Source organism: Danio rerio, chromosome 21, assembly GCF_049306965.1.
Source record: "Danio rerio strain Tuebingen ecotype United States chromosome 21, GRCz12tu, whole genome shotgun sequence".
In the NCBI taxonomy this organism is placed as follows: Eukaryota; Metazoa; Chordata; class Actinopteri; order Cypriniformes; family Danionidae; genus Danio; species Danio rerio.
The window spans coordinates 12,328,875-12,351,874 of record NC_133196.1 but is presented as its reverse complement, the minus strand read 5'-3'; the positions used below and the strand labels follow the sequence as shown (position 1 = coordinate 12,351,874).

At 35.6% G+C, this 23,000-nt stretch overlaps 1 protein-coding gene across 48 annotated transcripts in view; it reads left to right on the top strand.

Annotated features, from left to right (window-relative positions):
- Positions 1–23,000, top strand: part of nedd4l (NEDD4 like E3 ubiquitin protein ligase) — a 166,227-nt gene that overhangs the window by 68,777 nt on the left and 74,450 nt on the right. For 12 of the 48 annotated variants that reach the window (XM_073935862.1, XM_073935861.1, XM_073935853.1 and 9 more), the window contains exons 4-6: positions 5,149–5,187; positions 6,667–6,720; positions 22,683–22,733. In XM_073935862.1, coding sequence (XP_073791963.1) covers positions 5,149–5,187; positions 6,667–6,720; positions 22,683–22,733 — 144 coding nt within the window. Of the gene's footprint in view, positions 1–5,148; positions 5,188–6,666; positions 6,721–16,450; positions 17,848–22,682; positions 22,734–23,000 lie in introns of those variants that run through there. The other 36 variants (XM_073935866.1, XM_073935865.1, XM_073935858.1 and 33 more) reach the window with 3 other exon arrangements.

The window sequence follows — 23,000 nt, the reverse complement described above, 5'->3', positions numbered from 1 at the left end:
CTGTAAAGTTCAGTTTCACATGAAAACTACTAATAGCATGTATTGTAATATAACTTTTGCAGCATGGGATGCGCCTCATTTTTTGATGTACATTCAAATCATTCATGTTTTAAAAGCGCGAAAGAGATCGCATGCTCCTGTGTGAATGCGCTCAGCCTCAGAGACGAGAGAAGCACACACATCTAAAGTCATCTTAAAGGTTCACGAAACCCTGGAGCACTTTTTTTGGAGATTTTAACAGATTTGTGTGTTGAGCATCAGTTAAGACAATGTTCGCACCCGTTAGCTGTAATTGTGAGGAAAACTGGATAATTTTGAGCTTTTGTCAGCTAATTTCAGCTTCCAGGTTTAAAATGATTTTTGGGGCAGGATAAAAATTTGCGATGTAGCGCAAAACTGCAAGTGCAAAGATGATGCGTCGGTTTCTCATTAGTATTCATAGCGGAGTTTTCTTATCCTATGAGAAGAGCCGGCTTCTTAATTATTAATGACTGCACGTGCTTTCTGAAGGCAAGGTAGGCCTGCCTGTGCCATGCTGTGAGATCTTACATTGATGATTGGGTGAGACCGCGTCCACGGACCCACGACACACAGTATTTAGCTGTTCATGTAGGGTCGTATGTGTTTGTATCCATGATCCACGGAGTTTGTTGCATGTTTTCCCTAATTAGGTTAATTATGCAAGTTAGGGTAATTAGGGTATAATTATTGTACAACAGGAGTTTATTCTGCAGACAATCAAAAAAATATATTTCTTAAGGGGGCTAATAATATTTTTCTTAAAATAGTTTTGAAAATATTTAAACCTGCTTTTATTCTGGCTAAAATAAAACAATAAGAGTTTCTCCAGAAGAAAAAATAATGTAGGAAATACTGTAAAAAATTCCTTGTACTGTTAAACATCATTTGTGAATAATAATAACAGGAGGCATAATCATTTTGACTTCAACTGTATATCATTTTGAATAATCGTGATTACAATTATGACCAAAATAATCGGGATTATGATTTTTCCCATAATCGAGCAGCCCTAATTTGTGCTGCCCGTTACATCACAAACCACAGGAGAGGGCAAATTTTTTTTGCAGGATAGCACTCCTTCTCATACTTCAGCCTGCTCATCAAGAATTGGCAAGTTCAGTCACCAGATACGGACATTATTGAGCATGTCTGAAGATTCCAAAGAATCTTGACAGACTCTGGAAGTCCTGCAAGAAAGCTTTCTTTGCCACTAAAGATGACTTTATTAATAAGTTATTTAAGTCATTGAAGAGATGTATGGATGTAGTCATCCAAGCACATGGGAGACATACTAGTCCTGTAATGAAAGTCCATGAAAAACTGTGTCACATTTTAAAATCCCTTCTGAAACAGTTTTTTTTTTTTCAGATACGTTTCAAAACTGTGCGTTTCACTTGTGAACCTTGACTTGTGTGTGATGCTAGTGCATTTTGTTATAATTGATGGCCTTAAGCTGTTTATATTGATGCAAGTGTGGTAATAAAAGATTTGGCCAACATGTAAGAGCAAATATATAATACTAAAAGGCGGACAAATCTTAAGATTCTGAAGTAGTTTCACTGTGCTTTCCTGTATAATTTACACCTGGGTGTGTTTTTACGCTTTAATAACCTGAAGTATTTTCACAAGCTTTGACACACTGTTCATAGACCAATAAATCAGACACATTTATTACACCCTGCATGTTTTTGTGTGCAAATCATATCAGCGTACACGTAAATGTATGTTTATGACCTGTCAATACATTCTTTTGTGTGAATATCATTTCATTTGAGATTCGGAATCAGTCATAGAACTGGAAAGCATTAGTAGTGTTACAATTTAGTTCAATGTTTTGCTCTCAATTTGCTGATAATGTAATGTTTATTAAAGTAAAAATCATCTCAGGTTGTTTGTACATTGTTAAATCAATTAGGCGTTCCTCTGGGGACATTTAAATGAACCTGTCAGTCAATCTGTCATGTTGACTTAAAGATTAACTTCTTTCTTCCACTTAAAAAGGATCAATAGCAGTCAAGGGCTGGTGCACTTTCTCTCTTTTGCTCTCGTTCTCTTTCTGTCTCTCAAACTTGCTTCATTGGCATGACTATATAAATACAATATTGCCAAAGCTTGAAATATAACAACAACGGACAGATACAGTTGATAAAAGAATAGAAGCAAAATATCATAACAATATAAACAGTGTTACAACTAAGAACATATGTGAACATTTCATATCACAGCGTTAACAAATAAACACGCCTGCTAATGTCACTGTGGTATAGACAGTAGCGAGACATACTGAGGTCATACACACAGTAATACATTATATACAGTGGGGGAAATATTTCCATCATCCTGCTAATGTAGATGTTGGACTGAAGCAGCTGATATTAATTTACAATGACAAAGGGCAAAGGGTTGCTAAAGAATACTGAGAGATTTCAGCTGCTGTCTGGGCTTTCTATAGCTCCCTTTCTTTATTTCAGTTCAATACTTTTTCCCCTGCATCATTTCATTTTATATCACATAACTTTATTTGTAATCTAATTAAATTTGTTTTCTTTTGATATATGATTTTCTGTGGTTGTTATCAACATCTGTTGAACGTTTTAAGTCAACAGCACCTTTAGAAATATGTTTTCTGAGAAAAATGGTGACGTCTTCAATACTTATTTCCCTCACTTTATACAGTATATATGTATTATGCACAGGTTTATCTGCTGTCTTTCAGGCTGTGGCATATCCACACATATCTCACAGCCACTGCTGCTGTTGTTCTCTAAGTTTATTTGTTCTTCTTCAGTCATGCTTATTAGATTTTATTTTATAATATTTGTAAGATTTTAGATGGATATGTTTGTTATTCATTTAAAATGATGTCTCTGAAGGAGAAAGTGCACTTCAGTCTCTCTCTCTCTCTCTCTCTCTCTCTCTCTCTCTCTCTCTCTTTCTCTCTGTCTTTCTCTCTCTCTCTAAATTCAATTCAATTCAATTCAATAATTGCTTTATTGGCATGACAAATGTTACAAATGTATTGCCGAAGCAGTTATAAACTTTACATAAAAAGTAACACATATAATAAAAAAAAAACATTACACACAGTAAATAGTAGTAAAAAGTAAAATAATAATAGTAAAAATAATAATAAAAGATGATATTTATATATAATAATTAAATAAAACTTTAACAATACATCATATTATTCAATATATCACATTAATATTCAATATATTATATTATTATTTAACTATATCATATTATCCATACAAATTAATACAAAAATAGATCAGAATAAACTACATTTAACAATCAACATTTTTAGATAAAACAGTAATAAACGATAATAATCAGTATATTTACAATGATTCATTTATAATCATCTACGTGTGTGTGTGTGTGTGTGTCTCTCTCTCTCTCTCTCTCTCTCTCTCTCCCCCCTCTCCATCTATTTATCTTTCTCTGTGTGCCACCATAAAATATTTTATTCATCCATAGTAAATATTAGCCAAAGTCACTGCTTCTAAATTCCCTTTGTGTTGTAAATCTCATCAAGATAACACCATGTTTGCTAAGATAGATGAAGGAAATAATCCACTCTTCACCGTCCAACAAAATCTGGATGCTTTTATATACTAACTTTCTTTCGTTTATTTTATTGAATTAATTGAGTAGGGGGGTTTCTTCATTCATAATTGAGTTGAGAAATGACATTCAAATGAATAGTAAAGAGCATGCATGTTTATACATTGGTAAAGAAGGTTGAAATGGAAAATCATAAAGAAAATTCTGAAAATAAAAGACTAGCATGGATCCAAGATATAAACATGGATATTCCAGTAGAGGACTGGAACACTGTTTGAATGCACCAACAAAAACTTTGAATTCCCGACTGAGATTTTGACAATATAATTGGGTAATGAGAACTTCTATTAGTCCTGTAAGATTAAATAAATCCAACCCTAATATGATCTTTGTTTTAAATATAATAAGGTAAATTTTTCCATTGTGTGTGGGAGTGTGAGGAGGTGCCAAAATTCTGGATGTGACTAGATAAATTTCTCAATTTTCTTCCAATCCAATATGTCCTTTTTTATGTATATTGAATAAGTACTGTATGAATACAGTAGGCATGGACCAGTACAAGATTCTTACGGTATTATAATCTTGGATAAATATAGCACAGTTTTACAGTGTTGTGATTACTGTTATAAAATCTGTTCTTTTTAAATGTCTGGATAAAAAACAACAACTTTTTTTCCAATTTGAACTTAATATATTTATTTTGAGAAACATTCAAAATATTTTGGAGCAGTAAACATGTCAGGCTAAATAATTCAAATGAATCATTGACTTCTGCTGTCTTCATTTGATTCGAAAACACGGATTTCCATACTATTTAAAATGGCATCATTGAATATCCTTTCTGCTGGAGATACTGTTGTCCTTAAAAACAGCAAAAATAAAAATAAAAAGCTTACATATACTGTAGAAGTGGTATAGCAAAAAATTCTGTGGTTTTAAAACCTTGACTTTTCCAAACCACGTCCCATGCCTAAAAGACAGTTGTGCTTTGTCTGCTAAAGAAAGAAAAAAAACTTGTTATATGTTTAATACAAGCAAGGCGTTGTATTGCTTTATGTTGGAAAAATCTCTTCATTGGACTTTGGTTGAAAAATAATAACATGTTTGGCTCTAGAAAAGTTCACATGTGTAAGATGAAAATAATCCTCTGAGTTTTGTAATATCTGGGAGGTGTTTTCGAAGTTGTGGGATGTGAATTGATGTTTGATTAGATTTTCTTTTATTTTTTACATTTTATTTATTTATTTATTTTTTTATGATTTTTTCCCCTAAACATGTCTGTGGTAAGTTTTGGGTATTGGGGTTTTGTTTATTATTGTAAAAACATAGACATTTTATACAAAAAAGGTAGATATATTAATTTGATGTAATTGGAATTTTTTGTTTTTATAAAATGTATTTGTATCATTAGTATACATTGCTTTTTAACATTGGCCTTTCAAAAAACATTCATGTGATTATGCAATTATATAATTACGTCATGATTTAATTCACTTCACTGTAATTTGTATTTTTTATTTTTACAAGCATTTAATGATTGTGTGTTTTGCTCTTTTTCAGACTCTTAATCCCAAATGGAACGAGGAATTCTATTTCAGAGTAAGTAGCTTTTTCCTTGGTTATTATTTACTTATTAATTAATTAATTTATTTATTATTATTTTTTATAATTATTATTATTGTGTCTCCCTAGATAAGCAAAGCCTGACTCATGAATTTAATAATGTCATGAAAACTAGATAAATTTTGTACATCAGTGATCCCCAACCTTTTTATCACTGTGGACCAGTCAACGCTTGACAGTTTTACTGTGACCCAGGAAGGGAGGGTGTATATGTAGATTGCTAGGCTACCATGAGCTGTTTTTTTTTTTCAGAGGATGACCAACTGACAAAACATTGCTGCAACTCTGATACAAGCTTTATTTATGGAGAAAATTGAAAAGCACTGCAGTGTTTGGGTGTTTTGTGTTCGTCTGAGTTCATTAGTCTTCCTGAAATGTGCATATTCTATACAAAGTATGAGGCCGATCGGTTAGTTCTTGTCACGTGACTCGCCGTGCGCTCACAGCATTCAGAAAACTCGAGATGTTTTCAAATGGGTGCCACGTGCGTGTCACTCCCAATATGGGTGCCTACATTGGAAATTGAAACAAACTTGCGCATGGAAAAGACGTGATATGTGAATGACCGCCGTCATTTGAGATCTACAGCAGTTGATCCTATTCTTGCACAGACATGCTGCGTTCACCTAATTTGTTGACAAATTGGTTGCGGATCTATTCCTTGGCAGTTTGTGGGTCCTTCACTGAGCCTTTTCCCCTTCACAAAGAAACTTTCCAAATACGTTTGTTTCTTACTCATTTTGCTGCTTGTGAGTTAAATTTTGGCACTCAAATGACTGAGATGTAACTGAGAGAATACAGTCATTTTTAAAAATAAGAAATTTTTCAAAATAATAGATATTTCAGAATTCGATAATGAATAAAAATGGAAATAATTAAGGATTTCTTGAACGGCCTGGTACCTATTGATTCGCGGTGTTGGGGACCACTGTTCTATATGAAGGATGTTTATGAGAGTTTTTCTTGACTCTGTCAAGAAATAATTTTTTTTTTCTGGAGTATGGTATCTCAGAAAGCTCATCTCTTATTATACCTCATCTTGGGCCACCGCTACAGTTGTAATAATCTATTATTAGAGGCTGCATGTAACTTGGTGTGACGTCGATGGCTCTTAATGTTGCTCCTATGTAAAGCGATCTAGTGAAAAATTGTGTTCTGGCACCACAAAGCTGCTTTAATTAGAAGTCCATTCAACATGGATGTGATTTATAGATGCTATTCTAAGTCCACAATAAAGAGCCCTCTATTCATTAGAGCACTGTTCTTGTTTTTGCACCAAAACCAGTTTTGGCACCTGATTCTGTAAACAGCCCTAACTATTAAAACAACTTTATATTGCACAAAGCAAATAGCTTTTGGTAGCTTGCATGTCACTGTGAATGTGTGTGTGTTCTTGTTTCAGCTTATTTACTGAATTTCTTTAACTTTGTCTTCTCGTTTATGTCCTGTCTACAGGTCTGCCCACAAAACCACAGGCTTCTTTTCGAGGTGTTTGACGAAAACCGCTTGGTAAGATTCATCTTTGTTTGACTGTTCCCGTTGGTTCGAGTTGTAGCAGGCATATTACTTGTACTATTTATGTTATTTGTCTTAAAGGGGCTATATGTAGGAATCCATAATCTTTCTTGTTAGCGAAACTTGTGGCCGTTTTTGAACTACAGACAGCAACTTAAAGCTTAGGTTTGCTTTTGTGCAATTTTATTTGCAAGAATCTAAAGGCCGGTGCACACTAGGGCGATTTTCGCTCACACTTATTGGCAATATTTAATGCCTGTGATTATACAAAGGGCACCAATGTAATCACACACCACAAAGCTATCATAAAAAAGTCTCTGACTTGTTTATTTGGTTTACTGTTTACTCATTGTTTACTTGGTTTACTTACTGATTTTCACATACTGTATAGTAAGGTTGTCACGATACTAGAAGTCGGTACCAATCAATGCTGAAATTTTGAAAACGCCCATTTCCCGCTAACATTTGAGCGATGTTGATTGTGTTTTTAAAGGGCACTGATTTGCCATTGTGTTCACATGCTCCACAGAAATGACTGTGATTGGTTGTGAACGTCATCAGTTCACCAAACTTACCACTGTTTACTGCGTGTAATCACATATACAGGGACACTGGAGCGTTTTAAAGCCGTGATTCATCAGCGGATCACTCAAATATCAGCTTATTTACAGACCAGCTGATCGACATGACTTTGAAACGCTTCAGTGTGCCTGTATCTGTGTTTACACTCAGTAAACAGCGGTGAGTTCGGTGAACTGATGACCTTCTCAGTCATTTCTGTTGAACAAGTGTAAGTCAATGGCAAATCAGGGCTGTTTAAGAACGCGCTCAACAGCGCTCTAATGTTAGCGGGAAATTGACGTTTTTAAAATCTCAGTATCGATTGGTACTGAATTCCAGTATCGTAACCCTACTGTATGGTATGTATGCGATTATGGATGCAGCCCATGTGAATGGTTTTAAAAACACTGTCTTTCTTCCTGTTTCTGTGTAACAAGGTAATGTCAGAAGGGCAAAGTTGCATAGTGCCATCTTTAGCACTTTTAAACATGACATCAAGACTTTAGTTTTTTTTTTTAAAAACACTTTCCAGCTCTACTTCAAAATCAAGTGAATTGCATTTTACAGTTCCTTACTACATACTCTGGCTACTCTAGCAATGTAATTTTAAGATTAAATTAAATTTTTCAGCAGTGTTGGCAGATTTTGAAATGCATGTGACAGATGTCATTTCCTTCGCTTCACTGTGATAGCCGTCAAATTGAACATTTCTTCAAATTTTCGACACTCAGCGCTTGCTTCTCTGCACGAAAAGGTCCCACAATCCTCATGCATATGTCAGCATGCATATAATACTGTCATAGAGAAGTTGAAGAGAGAAATGTTTAGATGCATTTGTAAATATGTGCTTCATGTTTTTCTCTTGCTAAAATAAATGCCAAAAACATGACAGCGGTGAGAAAACAGCAGTTAATAAAGCATCTAATCATAATAATGTGTATATGTTTGCATAAGCTATGCAACTCAAATGCATTTAGAAAGAAAAGTCCATTGTGAAATGACACTGTTTTGATAGTTTTTTTTTTAGGTTGAGTCAATATACTGAAGATCTGGCTAAGCGAGACTATGAAATAATCATGTTTCTTTGCATGACACATTGATGTTACAGTACAGAACAACCTTTTCAGCATGATCTTGAACAGTTAGTTAGTTATAAAGCACATTTAAAGCAGCAGTTGTTGACAGAAGTGCTGTACAGGTATCTGACATTCTAAAGTTTTAAATAGTTTACATTTTCTGTCTATAACTTTTTTTTCTACATTTTTAACGATTTTTGTAAATCACACAGTATTTAACTGTAATATTAACTGTATTTTAATGTAGGACAGCTATGCAGTATGTTAGTGTATTTTAAAGTTGCATTTTGAAAATGACTGTATTTTATACAATAGTTATACAATAGTGTAAATGCATATAGAGCAAGATAAACAATGCTGTAAATGTAAATACAGTACTCTTGCTGATTTTACCGTAAGTTACTGTCGAACTACTGCCGGTAATTTACTGTAGATTCAAATTAACAGTGTACTTCTAAAATGTTCTGTTTTTTTTTACTACTTATTACATTCTACTTACTACTTTTTACTACTTATTGTATTCTGTATTTTAGATTCTTATTATCTATATTTTAGGTTTTTTTAAGGTGACTAGTGGTTGTATAATCATTTCAATTTATATAATACTGTGTATGAAAAATAAAACGTCAATTTAAACAAAAAGAAGCTAAATAAAAATAACTGTGTGCCTAAAAGCATTGTCATAAACATTAACATAAACATACATTCAGTGCAAAAAAAAAAAAAAGTGCCTTAAAAAGTAATCTAATTATGCATCTCACAAAGTTTTGGAATAGAGCTTGTGTGTTCCACTTTTTTTTTTTTGTCTGAAAATAGCTTGCACCTCTCTAACGATCCCCAGAAAGAACCATTAGAACATTCTGAAAAATGACTTTTAAGCTCTAGTCATTGACATGCCACGGGAAGATACAACATTAAGTAGTGTATTAATTGTGTAACAATGTCAGAAAATTCTACTGTTATGCAACTAATGTCAGCTCTTAACCATTCATTAGTGTCCCCATGGCAACGATGCTCAGTTGCTTTGCTTGCTATGCTGTTACCTGCAGTACATTCTGCTGTGGTACAAAATCATTTGCTTTTTTAACGAAGAGATGATTTGAAAAGAAGCAGCTTAAAGCTCATTTAAGAAATCAGATTGATTACAGCATTGTTGGACCCAATTTACACAGTTTATCTTGCAGAGAGTTACAAACTGTGAACAAATTGGCTGATTTAGGCATAATGTTTCAAAAGATGGTCTATAGTTATTGCTATTGTGTGTTGCTCATAATGCAGCTGCATCTTATAAACCAGGAATTCTCAACTGGAGGCTTTAGATCTATTTGTATACACTACCTGACAAAAGTCTTGTCGCTTATCCAAGTTTTAGCAACACCAAATAATAACTTCTAGTTGATCATTTGGTGTCAGAAGTGGGTTATATGAAAGGCAAAGGCCTTTAGATTACGCTTATTTTTCCAAAATAAAATTTGATCATGCCTTGATTTTTAATTATTTAATTAGGACAGTAAGGTCTGACTTTGCTTAGAAAAAAAGTCTTGTCACTCAACAGAAATAATGTACAGTGTAGAATATAAAGTCATGGTACAGTGGAAAATAATTAATATAGTGTATGACTCCCATGAGCTTGGAGAACTGCATCCACACATCTCTGCAATGACTCAAATAACTTATTAATAAAGTCCATCTGGAATGGCAAATAAAGCGTTCTTGCAGGACTCCCAGAGTTCATCAAGGTTCTTTTGATTCACTCAGACATGCTTAATAATGTTAATGTATGGTGACTGGGCTGGCCAATCCTGGAGCTGCTTGACCTTCTTTGCTTTCAGAAACTTTGATGTAGAGGCTGAAGTATGAGAAGGAAAATCTACCTTCTGCCACTTTTCCAAATGATAAACTAGAAGTCGAGTTATTATTTGTTGCACTTACAACAAGGATTGACAACAAGACTTTTGTCAGGTAGTCTATACATAGACACCACTTTACTGCTGTTTCTTTTGGCTATTATACTTAAGCCGCTCTCCAAACTGGAAGTGAACTTTTAGATTGAGTCTGCAGTTTTACACATTTATGAAAATGTAGCATCTTGGAAAACTCCTTGATTGTTATTGAGAGTATAAGCTTTTGCTGGTATCGAATTTTCCTGTTGCAATCATTTGCTGAAGCTTTCATCATTTAACATATGGTATGATCCCGATATTGACCTACACAACAAAAGAAAGTTCACTTCAACAGCTATAATAAACCAAACATTCTGTAAGTTAAAAAATGTGTTTTGCACTTTATTGTATATACATTTTCAGAGTAAATAAACATTTTTTTTTATAAATTGCAAAAGAATGCAGCTGTACAATAAGTGACACTAAATTCTTCTTAGTAAACAGTAGTTAATGCATTGAAAACAACTGAAAAATAGCATGATTATGGTTGTACAAATTAAGCTAATTGATTTTATTAGTTATTAGTATGGCCAGACAGAATCTGTGGACATTTTTTCACTATTTCTGCAGAGAATTTTGTAAAAAAAAAAAAAAAAAATCTGCTGATTTATGCAGAATAGTTTCAGGAGTATCACAACTAAAAACATAATATATGAAATAAAAAAAGAATACATTTTTAACTTTTATTTAATGTTTACAATGCAAATACATCTAGATCGACTAAATTGATAAACAAAGTAAGTCTCTCATATAATATATCTACTAAATGTTTATTCAAGTAAAAGAATATAACTTTACAAACTGTATTGTAAATAAATCATATGAACGATTTAATACTACTATTATTATATCACAATAATGTTAGTGAAATTAATTTAAAAACTGAATTGCGCACATTTACACAAGTAAATAAATAGACTCAATGACTGGCTGTAAATCTGTGGGAGTCTGCAGATTTCTGCACTCGCAGATTCCCTGTTGGGCCTAGTTATTAGCTCCATTTAATATAATGAGTTATGAATTTTAACTTTAATGCACTATTAGGTGTTAACTAATAACTAGTAACTGCGCATCAGCGGTGAGGGCTACACGACTGCCCGAAGGCTGCACCGGAGCTTATGTGTGTGCTTGATTCAAGAATAAATCAGCCTTTAGAAATTAACGTCACCTAACGCACCATTCACACGGGGCTTCAGCATCAACGCTTGACTGAAGGTGTGTCTGAAGTTGGGGCTGACGCGATCGTCATAGCAGCGTCAGCCAATAAAATTCAGTCAGCAAAAGGCCACTGTCTGAGCTGGTGTATTTGCATACAGCAATCTGATTGGCTGACGCTTCAGTCGGCACTTGAAAAGTTGAGCTAGTCCCAATTTCTGCAAATTTTCCTCTGAAGCGGCGCCGACGGATCCACAATGCAGTTCGGCAACGACTGACGTCAACAATTCAAAGTGAATGGGAAGCTTTGACGCTGACGCCCCGTTTGAATGGGGCTTAAGGTTTTCATGCTTTTAGTTTCATTACAGTGACTTTAGTTAAATGAGCCAATGTTAAGAAATGGAACGTTATTGTATAAAGTTAAAGATCAAAAATCCTATAAAGTCTTTGAATTTAAAATGTTGTAACTTTGAATAATGTTAAAATGTTTGTTTGTCTTTTTAGTCTTCAGACATTTCGTTCAAGAAACCACTGCTAATATACAGCAATATAGCGAATAATCTTAAAAGCACTCTAAAAGCTAAAATAATTATTTACTGTGTTTGTGAGTGCTCACTATATTGATGTTTCATGTGTTCATTATCATGATATATTGGATTATTGAATATTGACATATCTAATTGATAGACATGCCGACTATTCCAAGATGGAAAGCATGTTGACATTTTTGGAGCACTCAAATGTGACAGCTGTTCATGTATGTCTTTGACTTGAACCTAAAAGGAAGGTGATATTCCTTGCCCAAGCTTTATTATATACTCATATATTCTTATGTAGACAGTTTTGCAGAAACACTGACTGCATTTTGTCGTTGATTATCTCAAGTACAGATGATGATTGTCAGTCATTGTAAGTAAGTATAGCTTTCGGTTTGGAGGCAGTGAACAGGAATGCTCTTATTGTGTTTGTGCACGAGTTGTTACAGTCCACAGGGAAAGGGTTGTTGTCTCTCGTGTGAGAAGGTTTTGGCTGAGATCCAATGCAGAGCTGAGCAGAATCTGAGGGTTTTCCTTATATGTCTGAGAGGGAGTGCACGTATGGTGTCCCGCTGGTTAGATACAGATATAATGAAGGATTTTCACGCTTTCTCGCGTACATGCTCTCTTGGTCTATTTTTGTCCTGTAGTTATCTCTTTAGTTTCTTCTCATTAGTACTCTACTCATTCCTATTGGCTGATTTCTTAGTTTCTCCGTTTCTTACAATCTTGCTTTTTCAGCAAGAGTGCCCATTTAAAAAAATACTATAGGATAAACACTGCTGTGTTTTTAAATCCTATTATAGTGAATTAATCTGTGGTAATTCTCTAATGCAACATATATTGTAATACAGTATAAACAAATTACCTATGTACAGTTGAAGTCAAAACTAGTCTAATATTTTCCAAATCATACCTGCCAACACTCCCGTTTTTCCCGGGAGTCTCTCGTATTTCAGACCCATCTCCCGCTCATCTCCCGTATTTTGCTATCTCCCGGAAAACTCCCGGAACTCTCTAATAATCTGTTATTAGAACTAAGTTATTAAAATTATTATGTTTAGAAATGTGTTGAAAAAAAAATATTTTTGTTAAACAGAAATTAGAAAAAAAATGTAGAGGGGGCTAATAATTCACGAAGGCTAATAATTCTGACCTCAACTGTATGTCATCGCACAATAGTGTTGTCATGAGTACTGCTTTCAGCTTTGAACTACTGTGAACTGACGGTTAATATTGCTGTTTCAGATTTTCATTATCATTAAAATCATGGTTTTAACTGTAAATCCCGTAACATTACCTAATTGCAATCGCAAAAGGCTGCTAAGTAAATGCATGTTTAGACATTATATAGTTAAAGTAAGTTGTATTCATTTCATTAAAGTGTGTCCTGCACACTATTGAGTATACGGAGTTAAAGATTCTAATCATAATATCAGTCAGACAAATCTCACAACCCATTTTTGGCTTTTAAAGCAGCTTTATGCAATATTATGAAAGATAAGGTAAACATGGATCCCTGTGAAGGAGTTTTCGAAGTGAAGGTTTAACAATAAACGCCTTGAATTATCTGTAGAAACACATTTTAGTTGATGTTTTTTCATTTTAAGATACAAATCTTAGTGCAATAAGTGTGTGAGACGTGTTTTTGAACATTTTAGGTAGTTTTAACAAAAATGTAATCATTTTTGTCACTTTAATCATACTACTCTCATACTCTATACTACAATACTATAGTTTACTGTAGTAAAAAAAATCTAGAGTATTATATTGTTAATACTACAGTATGAAGGAGCCTTCATTACCAAAGTATATACTGTATGCAGTATAATACATTTTACTGTATTATGGTTTAGTAGACTGAAGGATTTACTACAAATTACTATAGTATTTTTGCATGTGAGCGGCCTTGTCATTCCACATTCTTCTGTGCAATTTTTTTTTTGTATCTTTAAACCGCTTAACAGCTAGTTGTAATGAATTCACAGCATGGTGGTTCCCAAATTCCAGTGCTGATGAGTTCATATTTATTAGGTTCTGAACAAGAAGGAGATGTCACGGTGGCGCAGTGGGTAGCACAATCGCCTCACAGCAGGAAGGTCGCTGGTTTGAGCCCCGGCTGGGTTAGTTGGCATTTCTGTTTGGAGTGTGCATGTTCTTTCAGTGTTCGTGTTGGGTTTTCTCCAGGTGCTCCAGTTTCCCCAAGACGTGGCATAGGTGTATTGAATAAGCTAAATTGGCCGTAGTGTATGAGTGTCCAAGAGTGTTTCCCAGTGATGGGTTGCGGCTAGAAGGGCATCCGGTGAGTAAAACATATGCTGGATAAGTTTGTGGTTCATTCCGCTGTGGTGACCCCTGATTTTTAAAAGGGCTAAGCCGAAAAGAAAATGAATAAATGAATGAAGAAAATGGATTAAAAAAATGAACCAGGAAAAGATTTGACTTTTTATCATATCATATAACGTTAAAATCTTAAATTGTTTATTTGTTTTGGGGTTTTTATTGTATATTTATCAATGTAATGTTTTTTTGCAATGGAAATGGATATTGTTGCCAACATGGCATTAAATAAAACAAATATAATTTGCACAATTCTTCAAAGCAGTTTTTGTAGATTGCATTTATCTGAAAATTGCCGCCATGGAGAAACTCAACCACTCCAGAGACGTGTGGGTGAGCGAATGTGCTTTTTGAAAACCCAGCCAGGTCAAATCACCAGTTTGCCTTTATTCAATCCAATGTTTATACTATTTAGGTTATTAATGGTTTGGTTTTTAAGAAATGCATGCAAAATAAATGCTTTGGAAAGTCGTTGTTTTTGTAGGTTGCGCTGTGGAAGCCCTCTGTCGTAATTCCCAGAATGCTTGGCACTGTGAAACTAATGCTTACGGCATGATGTCTCCGTTCTTTGTCCGCAGCTCACCCACTGCAGGGCTTGTGTGCCCTCCAAAACAATGCCCCCTTTAGAAAGCGCCCACACTCTCACAATCAAGGCCTTTCTTTCAGTCGCAGTCTGTCTCGCTCACTCCATCCAATAAGATGCTGCACTGACTTCATGGTTTAGGGTAGGCTGGTGTTGCTGAAAAGACACAGTTCTAATGGTGTTGATGTGTACAAGAAGACTTATTTTATCATCTAATAGCTGAAAATCATATAAAAAGTCAGAATATCCACCTAAAATGTTCATTAAATTGTTTAACACTCATTGTCTAATTTAAATTGCATGGATGTTGTTGTTGGCTTTTATACATGCAGTATTTCATACTCCTTTGAATTAAGTTGCCTTTGCCCTCTATTTCTCCTTTGACAAATCAGGGTGTATGAAGTGTCTCATCGAATTTGAATACAGACAGTGTTGTATGCTCTCTCTGGATTTTAACATTGGCTTTAGCAAGTTGCTCAGGCTGTCAGCAGTCTGTGTCAAATGTGGTATTCTCATACCTGTGAGCAAAGGGTTTTAGATACTGATAAAAAGATTCTGATTTGGCAGATTGTGTTTGTGATAAAAAAAAATAAACACATGGGTTTTATTCAGCCCACACAGACTTTGTGAACAATGTATTATTTGCAGTAATAGCTGTATGTTATTAGTCTGATTTCCTGTCACTTTAAGGATTTCCCCCAATGAATAATTCGAGGTGGTTTTTAACCTGCACAAAGTTAAATTGCTTTGTTGACTTAGTTTAGGAGTGGTCTTGATTGTAGATTTTTTTTTCTTCAACTGCTCTCAAGACTTTGCCCCGGGCTGCATCCTGAATCATTGTTATTGTGTTGAAAGAGAGTGACTGTCTTGTGGTCTAAAACTTCCCTTAAGTGTTTTTCTTTAATGCAGACGGAACATTTCAGCCATGCCAACCCTTAAGAAGCTTGAGAAATATTGCATGTCTGTACAGAGGCCCCAACATAAAAAGCTGCAATGTTTTTCCAGCTTTTCCTGGATATTTCCTGCTAGAGAATGTCTGTAACGATAGTGGTAGACCTCTAATACCTCTTCTGTTTACCCATATATGTCTGATTGATGAAGTTCTTCGTGCTTTGATTTGTGTTTTATATGTATATAAGTATATAGGAATAAGTAAGACTAAATTCTTACTTTACCAGTTTGAGATGTGCACAGCACCTTGTCCCAACTTGGCTTGGCCCAGTGTGCCCTGTGTGTGGGATGAGCACGAAGAATTATGAGCTTGTGGAGAGTGTTTTCTGAGTCAGCTGTGATCCCTCTCTTTCTCATCCCACCCCAGGCGGTCTAGGTCCTTCTGACAGATCAGTAGCAGCTGAGAGAGTGCTGTTTGGGTCTATCCGAGAAGTGGGGGTGGGTGCCTACTGGATCACATGACTTCGGCCACCCTACCCTCACCTTTGCTTTCAAGAGCACCAGGCGTCCTTATCCAATCATGCCTGGAATGTAGCTTGCCACTTGGGCTATTTCTGCTGTTTGTCGCTATCAGACTGCAGCTTGAACAGTTTGACACATGGGGTAGTTTCTTTTTTTTTTTTTGATTTTCCTATCCCTGGTTCTTTCTAGCTTTTTCTTGCGCTCTCTCTCCTCTCTCTCTAAAGCTTGTGGGTTGAACTTTTAAGCTCCCTGGCAGAGCTTCACTGGTAGCTGTGAAACGAAACGCAGCCTCTGTCTGTGAGTAAGGGAAAGAGAGAGAAAGAGGGTGGATGAGCAAGACAGAGAGAGCAAGAGCAAAAGGGGAACAGACACACTAAACAGTGGGTGAGACAGATCCAGCAAAGGCTGGACAGAGACAGATCAGGGCGGACAGGAGAATGTCTCACCGGCTTCGGTTGTATTTTGGATCTGGTCGCAGTAACACTGCTCCAGAGTTGGAAGAGCTGAATGGGACAGTGGAGGAGGAAGGTGACATAAGCTACAACAGTACAGGAGCCATGGTGGTCCATGCACAACCACGTAACGGAGGACATGCAGAAAGTCCAGAACCAGGCACAGTTGTTGGTTCGGATGCCTCTCTAAAGCGAAGCTCTTCCATGTTCATCCCACAGCTCCAGGGTCAAGCTGAGTCACGGACAACCAAGAGCACCTCTGTTCAAATATCTCTTCAACGCACAACTGCCCCTCATGAAGATGCATTACCCTTTGATCCACCTCCAGCGTACCCCCAGGATCCAGCTCCACCATACACTGAACCTGGTGAAAGTTTGCCCTTACCTCCACCTCCAACCTACTACAAATCCTGCCAAAATGTGGAACAAACTCAAAAAGATACTGAACCTAAGAGGCAAGTCTTTTGTGTCCGGCCATGTGATGGTCAAAATGGTTATACCCATGGAAATCCTCAAGGGATCACTATTGGAGGTGTCTGTATTAGAAGAAGATCTGCAGATGGCTCGGATGTCCAGCAGTTCAGGATTATGCCATATAGCGAGGATGGGCACAATGGGCACAATTGGTCTGTCCAGCAATGCTCAGACAGAGGTCCTGGTGCACAAAGACTAATTTTTCAGCTCCAAAAGGACCAAGGACGGCAACCAAGCTCTACCTCTCAGCCTGACGTGAGTGATTTAGGCATCACAGGTTCTAAAGGTTCCCGCTTGGTGCGGTACCCCAGGATTCGACTTGAGCGGAGCACGTCACAGCCATTGCAGCCTAGAGGAGCTCCTTCACGCCTTGGATCAATGCCAAACCTTCATGCTCCTATCTCAGAAATGGAAACGGAGAGTGATTTTATTGAGAATGGTGCTCAAGGTTGCACTTTCAAAATTAGGAAGGAACAGAATTCCCAACAACCGAAGTTTAAGATTTATTTCAGCCAGGGCGGCGAGCACAGTCCCATCCTCGAAAGGAATATTAGCATTGGAAAGGCGCCTACCTGCAGCAATCCACAGGTACTGCTGAGTGTCTAAAGTTAAGTAATATTTAATCTGACCGTGAAGTGCATAGTTTTATTAACAAGCAGTTATTTAGTTGCTCAAACTATGCTGTAGGGTGTAGAAAGCTTTAAGTGTGTTTTAATAATTTGTAAGTGGCTGGAGAATAGGAAAAGCATATGAAAAAAATAGGTAGCTGGATTTTCAGTAGAAAGAGGAGGTGGGTTCAGAAATGACTTATTCACAACCCACATTCTGGGAAGTGAAAATTCCATGAAAATAGGGGCCAGGAGCAAGACGTAACCGCACTGTCTATGGTTTCCTAACAAGCATACAAACCCTTAAACTCAAGAAGTGGAAATGTATGGGGACTGGAAGCATTTTCAGACTGAACTTCATTCATAGTGGCCACTTGTCTTTTTCCCCCTCTCTTGAAGAGGAGCCTGTTCTATCTTTAGTCCCGTGTCAAGTGTTGTTGTTGGTTTTGAAAGCAGCCTTTCTCCTTTGGACTGGGTTACCGTTCATCTCTTGTGACAGCTGTTCTGTGGTGATTAAGGTCTAATATATGGTTACACATGCTGCTGTTCTTGGTATCTCAAAGCTTTTAATTTCCCAACCCTTAAGTGGTTCCAAACTTTTATGAATTTCTTTCATCAGAACTTTCTGATTTCTATTTCTTTCTAAACTATTCCTTTAAGCACTTATTTTTTCCTCATATATTTGCCACTTTTTGTCACTCCCTAGAAGTTGAGTTTTTTTACAGGCTTTGAAACTCCTTTCAGTGACTCAGAGTAGTGCTGAAAATCTGTAAGTGTGTGGGATTTGTCAATTTGTCACCAGTTGTTACTAGTACTAGAACTAGTATCTATCCTTTACAGAAGTTTAGGTTTGCGTTCGAAAGTTCTGGAATCTCTAAGACGTCCACATTTTAGAATATTCCAATGTCGAAATCAGCACTGTCACACGCATACCTTCAGCTTCTGTGGCAGCATATGTATTTCCAGTACCTGCTGAAAAGGCTTTACTGGAAATGAGTCAGTCAAGAAGCTAAATGTTCCAGCAGCAGAGTTCATCAACTGAAGTGAACCGCTCTCGCGCAGATCTGTTTACTTCATGCTGTCATGACTGCTCTTATGAACGCCTCAAGCAAGTCTTTGTTGATGCTGGATTATCTCTGAGGATAAGTCTTGTAATACATCATAACCTGTGGAGTTCTTGTTTACAAACAATACAGAATACAATACACTTCTGTTAATATTTGATTTTAACAAGATGATTAGCAGAAAACAATAGCTTTCACATAACCATATCACATTTCGGAGATCGTCCATTGCATCCATCCCCTTGTGGGAAGCATGGATTTCCAGTAGACTTGCCAGTGCTCTCAGATTAAAGGGGCACATTTTTTTTTTTGGAAATAGGCTCATTTTACAAGTCTCTTTGACATAAACAGTTGAGCTTTACCATGTTTGAGTTATTCGGCAATCTCCAGGTCTGGCAGGAGCGCTTTTAGCTTTGCTTAAAGATGTTGTTTCTAGGTTGATATAGCTGGGAAATACACTACCTGAAAATTGTTCTCAATCCCAGTTGTAAGAGTAAAGAATAATAACTTGTCTTCTAGTTGATCATTTGGAAAATTGGTAACAGTTATATTTTTTCAACACATAAACTGCAGAACACTTATTGGAACCTGGAAGGGCCCAAGATTCTTATAGAAATCCATCAAGTTTGGTGTAGGAAAAATCATGGTTTGGGGTTACATTCAGTATGGGGGCGTGCAAGAGCTGCAGAGTGGATGGCAACATTAAATGGCTGTGGTATCAAGACATTTGTGGCAAATTCTTTAGCAGGATAGCACTCCGTCTCATGCTTCAGCCTCCACATCGAAGTTCCTGAAAGCAAAGAAGGTCAAGGGGCTCCAGGATTGGCCAGCCAAGTCATCAGACATGAACATTGAGCATGTGTAGGGTAACATGGAGATGAATCCATAGAATCTTGGTAAACTCTGGGAGTCCTGCAGGAACACTTTCCTAGCCATTCCAGATGACTTTATTAGTAAGTTATTTGAGCCATTGCAAAGATGCATGGATGCAGTTGTCCCAGCTCATGGGAGCCATACACTATATTAATTCTTTTTCCACTGCACCATAACTTTATATTCTATACTGTACATTATTTCTGTTCAGTGAAAAGACTTTTGTCTAAGCAAAGTCAGACCTTACTGTCCTAATTAAATAATTAAACATCAAAGCATGATTTAATTTTGGTAAAATAAGCATAATCTAGCGGACTTTGCCTTTCATATAAGCCACTTATAAAATTAATGATCAACTCGAAGTAAAGTTATTATTTGTTGTTCCTAAAACTTATAATTCAATTGCAATGTAATAATCAAGGAACTTTGGTGCAGTATATCATAGCTGCTTGCAAAATTTGCCTTTATCCCCTAGCACACATGTAACTAAAGAAGAGAAACTCTACGAATTTTTAGGCACAATGCAAACAATCTTTTAGATTCAAAGATATATGCTAAGCTAAGCTTAAAGTGCTCCTGCCAGAACTGGAGATCAGCTGAATAGAATTAAAAATTGAACTGTTCCAAACAGTCTCACGGGTTTTAGTAAGCATGATGAGGGGATGTGGGGGCAAATCTTGCTCAAGTCTGCTGTGGCAGCTTTCTTCCAGAACTCAGGATTTAGTGGTTTAAAAAAAAACCTGTGCTAACAAGTAAGAAAAGAACAGTGAGAGAGTTTGAAATTGAGGATACATGAAAGAGTCAAGCTATGTCAGCATTTCCAATTGCTGTGGTACCTTGTTATTGTTGTCGGACTGGAGCACTGCACCTAAATATAAGGGGGCTCCAGACTTATTTTAGCTTACTTCCAGGTTTATTTTAGCATCTCTTCATGTTGCGGCTCAGTTGTCGGAAGTTTTTCCCCTCAAGTCCTATTTTCATAACCCCTGACCCTGACCTTTGCAGTCCAACTATGTGACCTCTGAAGCTTACAAAGTAATACGCTTCTTTTTTCTGTTTTCCTTCCTTTTGATCTGTTGTTTGGTTCAATTTGTTTGTGTCTCTTTTTAAACATGGCCTCTTGGTTCTAACTTCCCTGCTGTCTTGATTTCTGCTTGTTTTGAGTTTCTGTGCTTTTCGGCCTATTTAACGGCTTGAGTCGTCTGCTAACTCAGCTCCGTTCTGGACGATGACTAAGCAAATGCTTATTTTTAACACTCAGACCAATGTGTGGGAAAAAGTGCTTTCAAGGTCATATAAAGACATGATATCTTAATGCTCTCGAAGTCGCTGTGAAGTTTAAAGTGATCAGTTAAATCATTTTTACTTCTTCAGAGTATCACGTTTATTGCAGTAGGATAGGAAAATAGTTTCCTTAGCGACTAGAGCTTTTGCCAAGACACAAGGGATGCAAATCTTCAACAGCGTGACCTTTAAGACTCAAATCCCTGGTGGAGCTTTCTAGGTCATTCCTTCGTACCTTTTGGGTTAATGAATTTAGCTTCTGTTTGTGATTCACAATTGCTCTTGGTGGCTGTAACCCCATTTGACTCAACTCCTTAACATTTAATCAGAGTAATGTCTTAGACATGGTGTGTTTTCCATGATGAGGAGGGGATTGAAAATGTATTTGTGGTCCTGTTGTTCACTCACCATCAAAAATAGTGACTCGTACTTAACCTTTCCACAATAAAACGTTATTGACCATAAACTGTACCAATTCTTTTGTTTTGAGGCTAACTTTTACTTTTACGTCACTTTACTTCACTTTACCTTACTTTTATTTTACTTTAAATTTATTTTAGTATTTATTTTATTTTTATTTTGTTTGACTTTTTTCTTCATTTTAGTTTTTTTTTTTACTTTTGTTGTTTATTTTTTACTTTTTGTTTTACTTTAATTAATCTAAATTTGATTATGCTTTATTATGTTGTCATCTTTTTTTTAAATATTTTGACTTTAATTTTTATTTAGTTTTTCTTCATTTTATATCCATTTGTTAGTTTATTTTACTTATTTTTTTTACATTTATTTTACTTTTGTTTATTTTATTTCTTAAACTTTTATTTTACTTTATATTATTAATCTCAATTTTATTATACTTTATTATGATTTATAATTTTAAATTTACTTAAATGTGTACAGAAATTTATTTAGTTTTTTCTCAATTTTATTTATTTAACTTTTTATTTTTATTATTTTATTTTACTTTTATTTTGTATTTTTATTTTTACATTTATTTTTATTTTTACTTAGTTTTATTTATTGTACTTTTATGTTTATTTAGATTTTTTTTTTACTTTTATTGTACTTTATATTACAAATCTCAATTTTATTATATTTTATTACTTTTTATTTAAATATGTTTTACCTTTTGGTTTAGTTGTTAAACCAAAGTAAACCAATTTTTTATTTAATATTTAAAAAATCATTTTTACTTAATATTTAAAATAGTTTTAATGTTATTTTATTTATTTTTATTTGGTTGATTAATTTTTTGTTTTATTAATTATTATACTATATATTTTTTCTCTGTTCATTAATAGTTTTATATGTCAAATGATTTTCTGTTTGCTTGTTTAAGCTTACCAAAGAACTCAGATTAAACTCTTACTTTTGGAGTGTGTTCATTTCTAACGGCTCCGTTTGTATCGAACAATGTTATTCCAAATATAGTTCTTGTACTAACTTAATTCACAGTGTTGCATTAATGTCATCTTCAATATGAAGCATATTCATAACTACCGCATTCACTTATTCCGAGGCCTAAACCTTGTGCACCCCAGATTGGCTGTATGTACTCGTCCTTGTTGTCTTAATAAGTTTATTCCACACACAGGCTCACATTGGTCTTGATCGGCCCAAGAACGGTCATTTCAACAATGGTCAGGTAATCCACTGGTCAACCATGACCCAACTACCTGACAATCACAGCTGACAATCTCACAGTTTGGCTTTTTTTTTCGGAATTGGTGGATGGATTGAAGGCTTGTGATTGGCAGTAATACATTAATACACTCCTTCTGACTTTGACCCTCACTCATAGCCCATCTGCTGCTCCTCACTGGGTTGGTTGTCAGGTTTTTATTTTTCCCTATTTAAAGTGAAATTAACACTCCCCTTATTACTGTATTTCCAGCTTTTTCGCTCTCTTCCT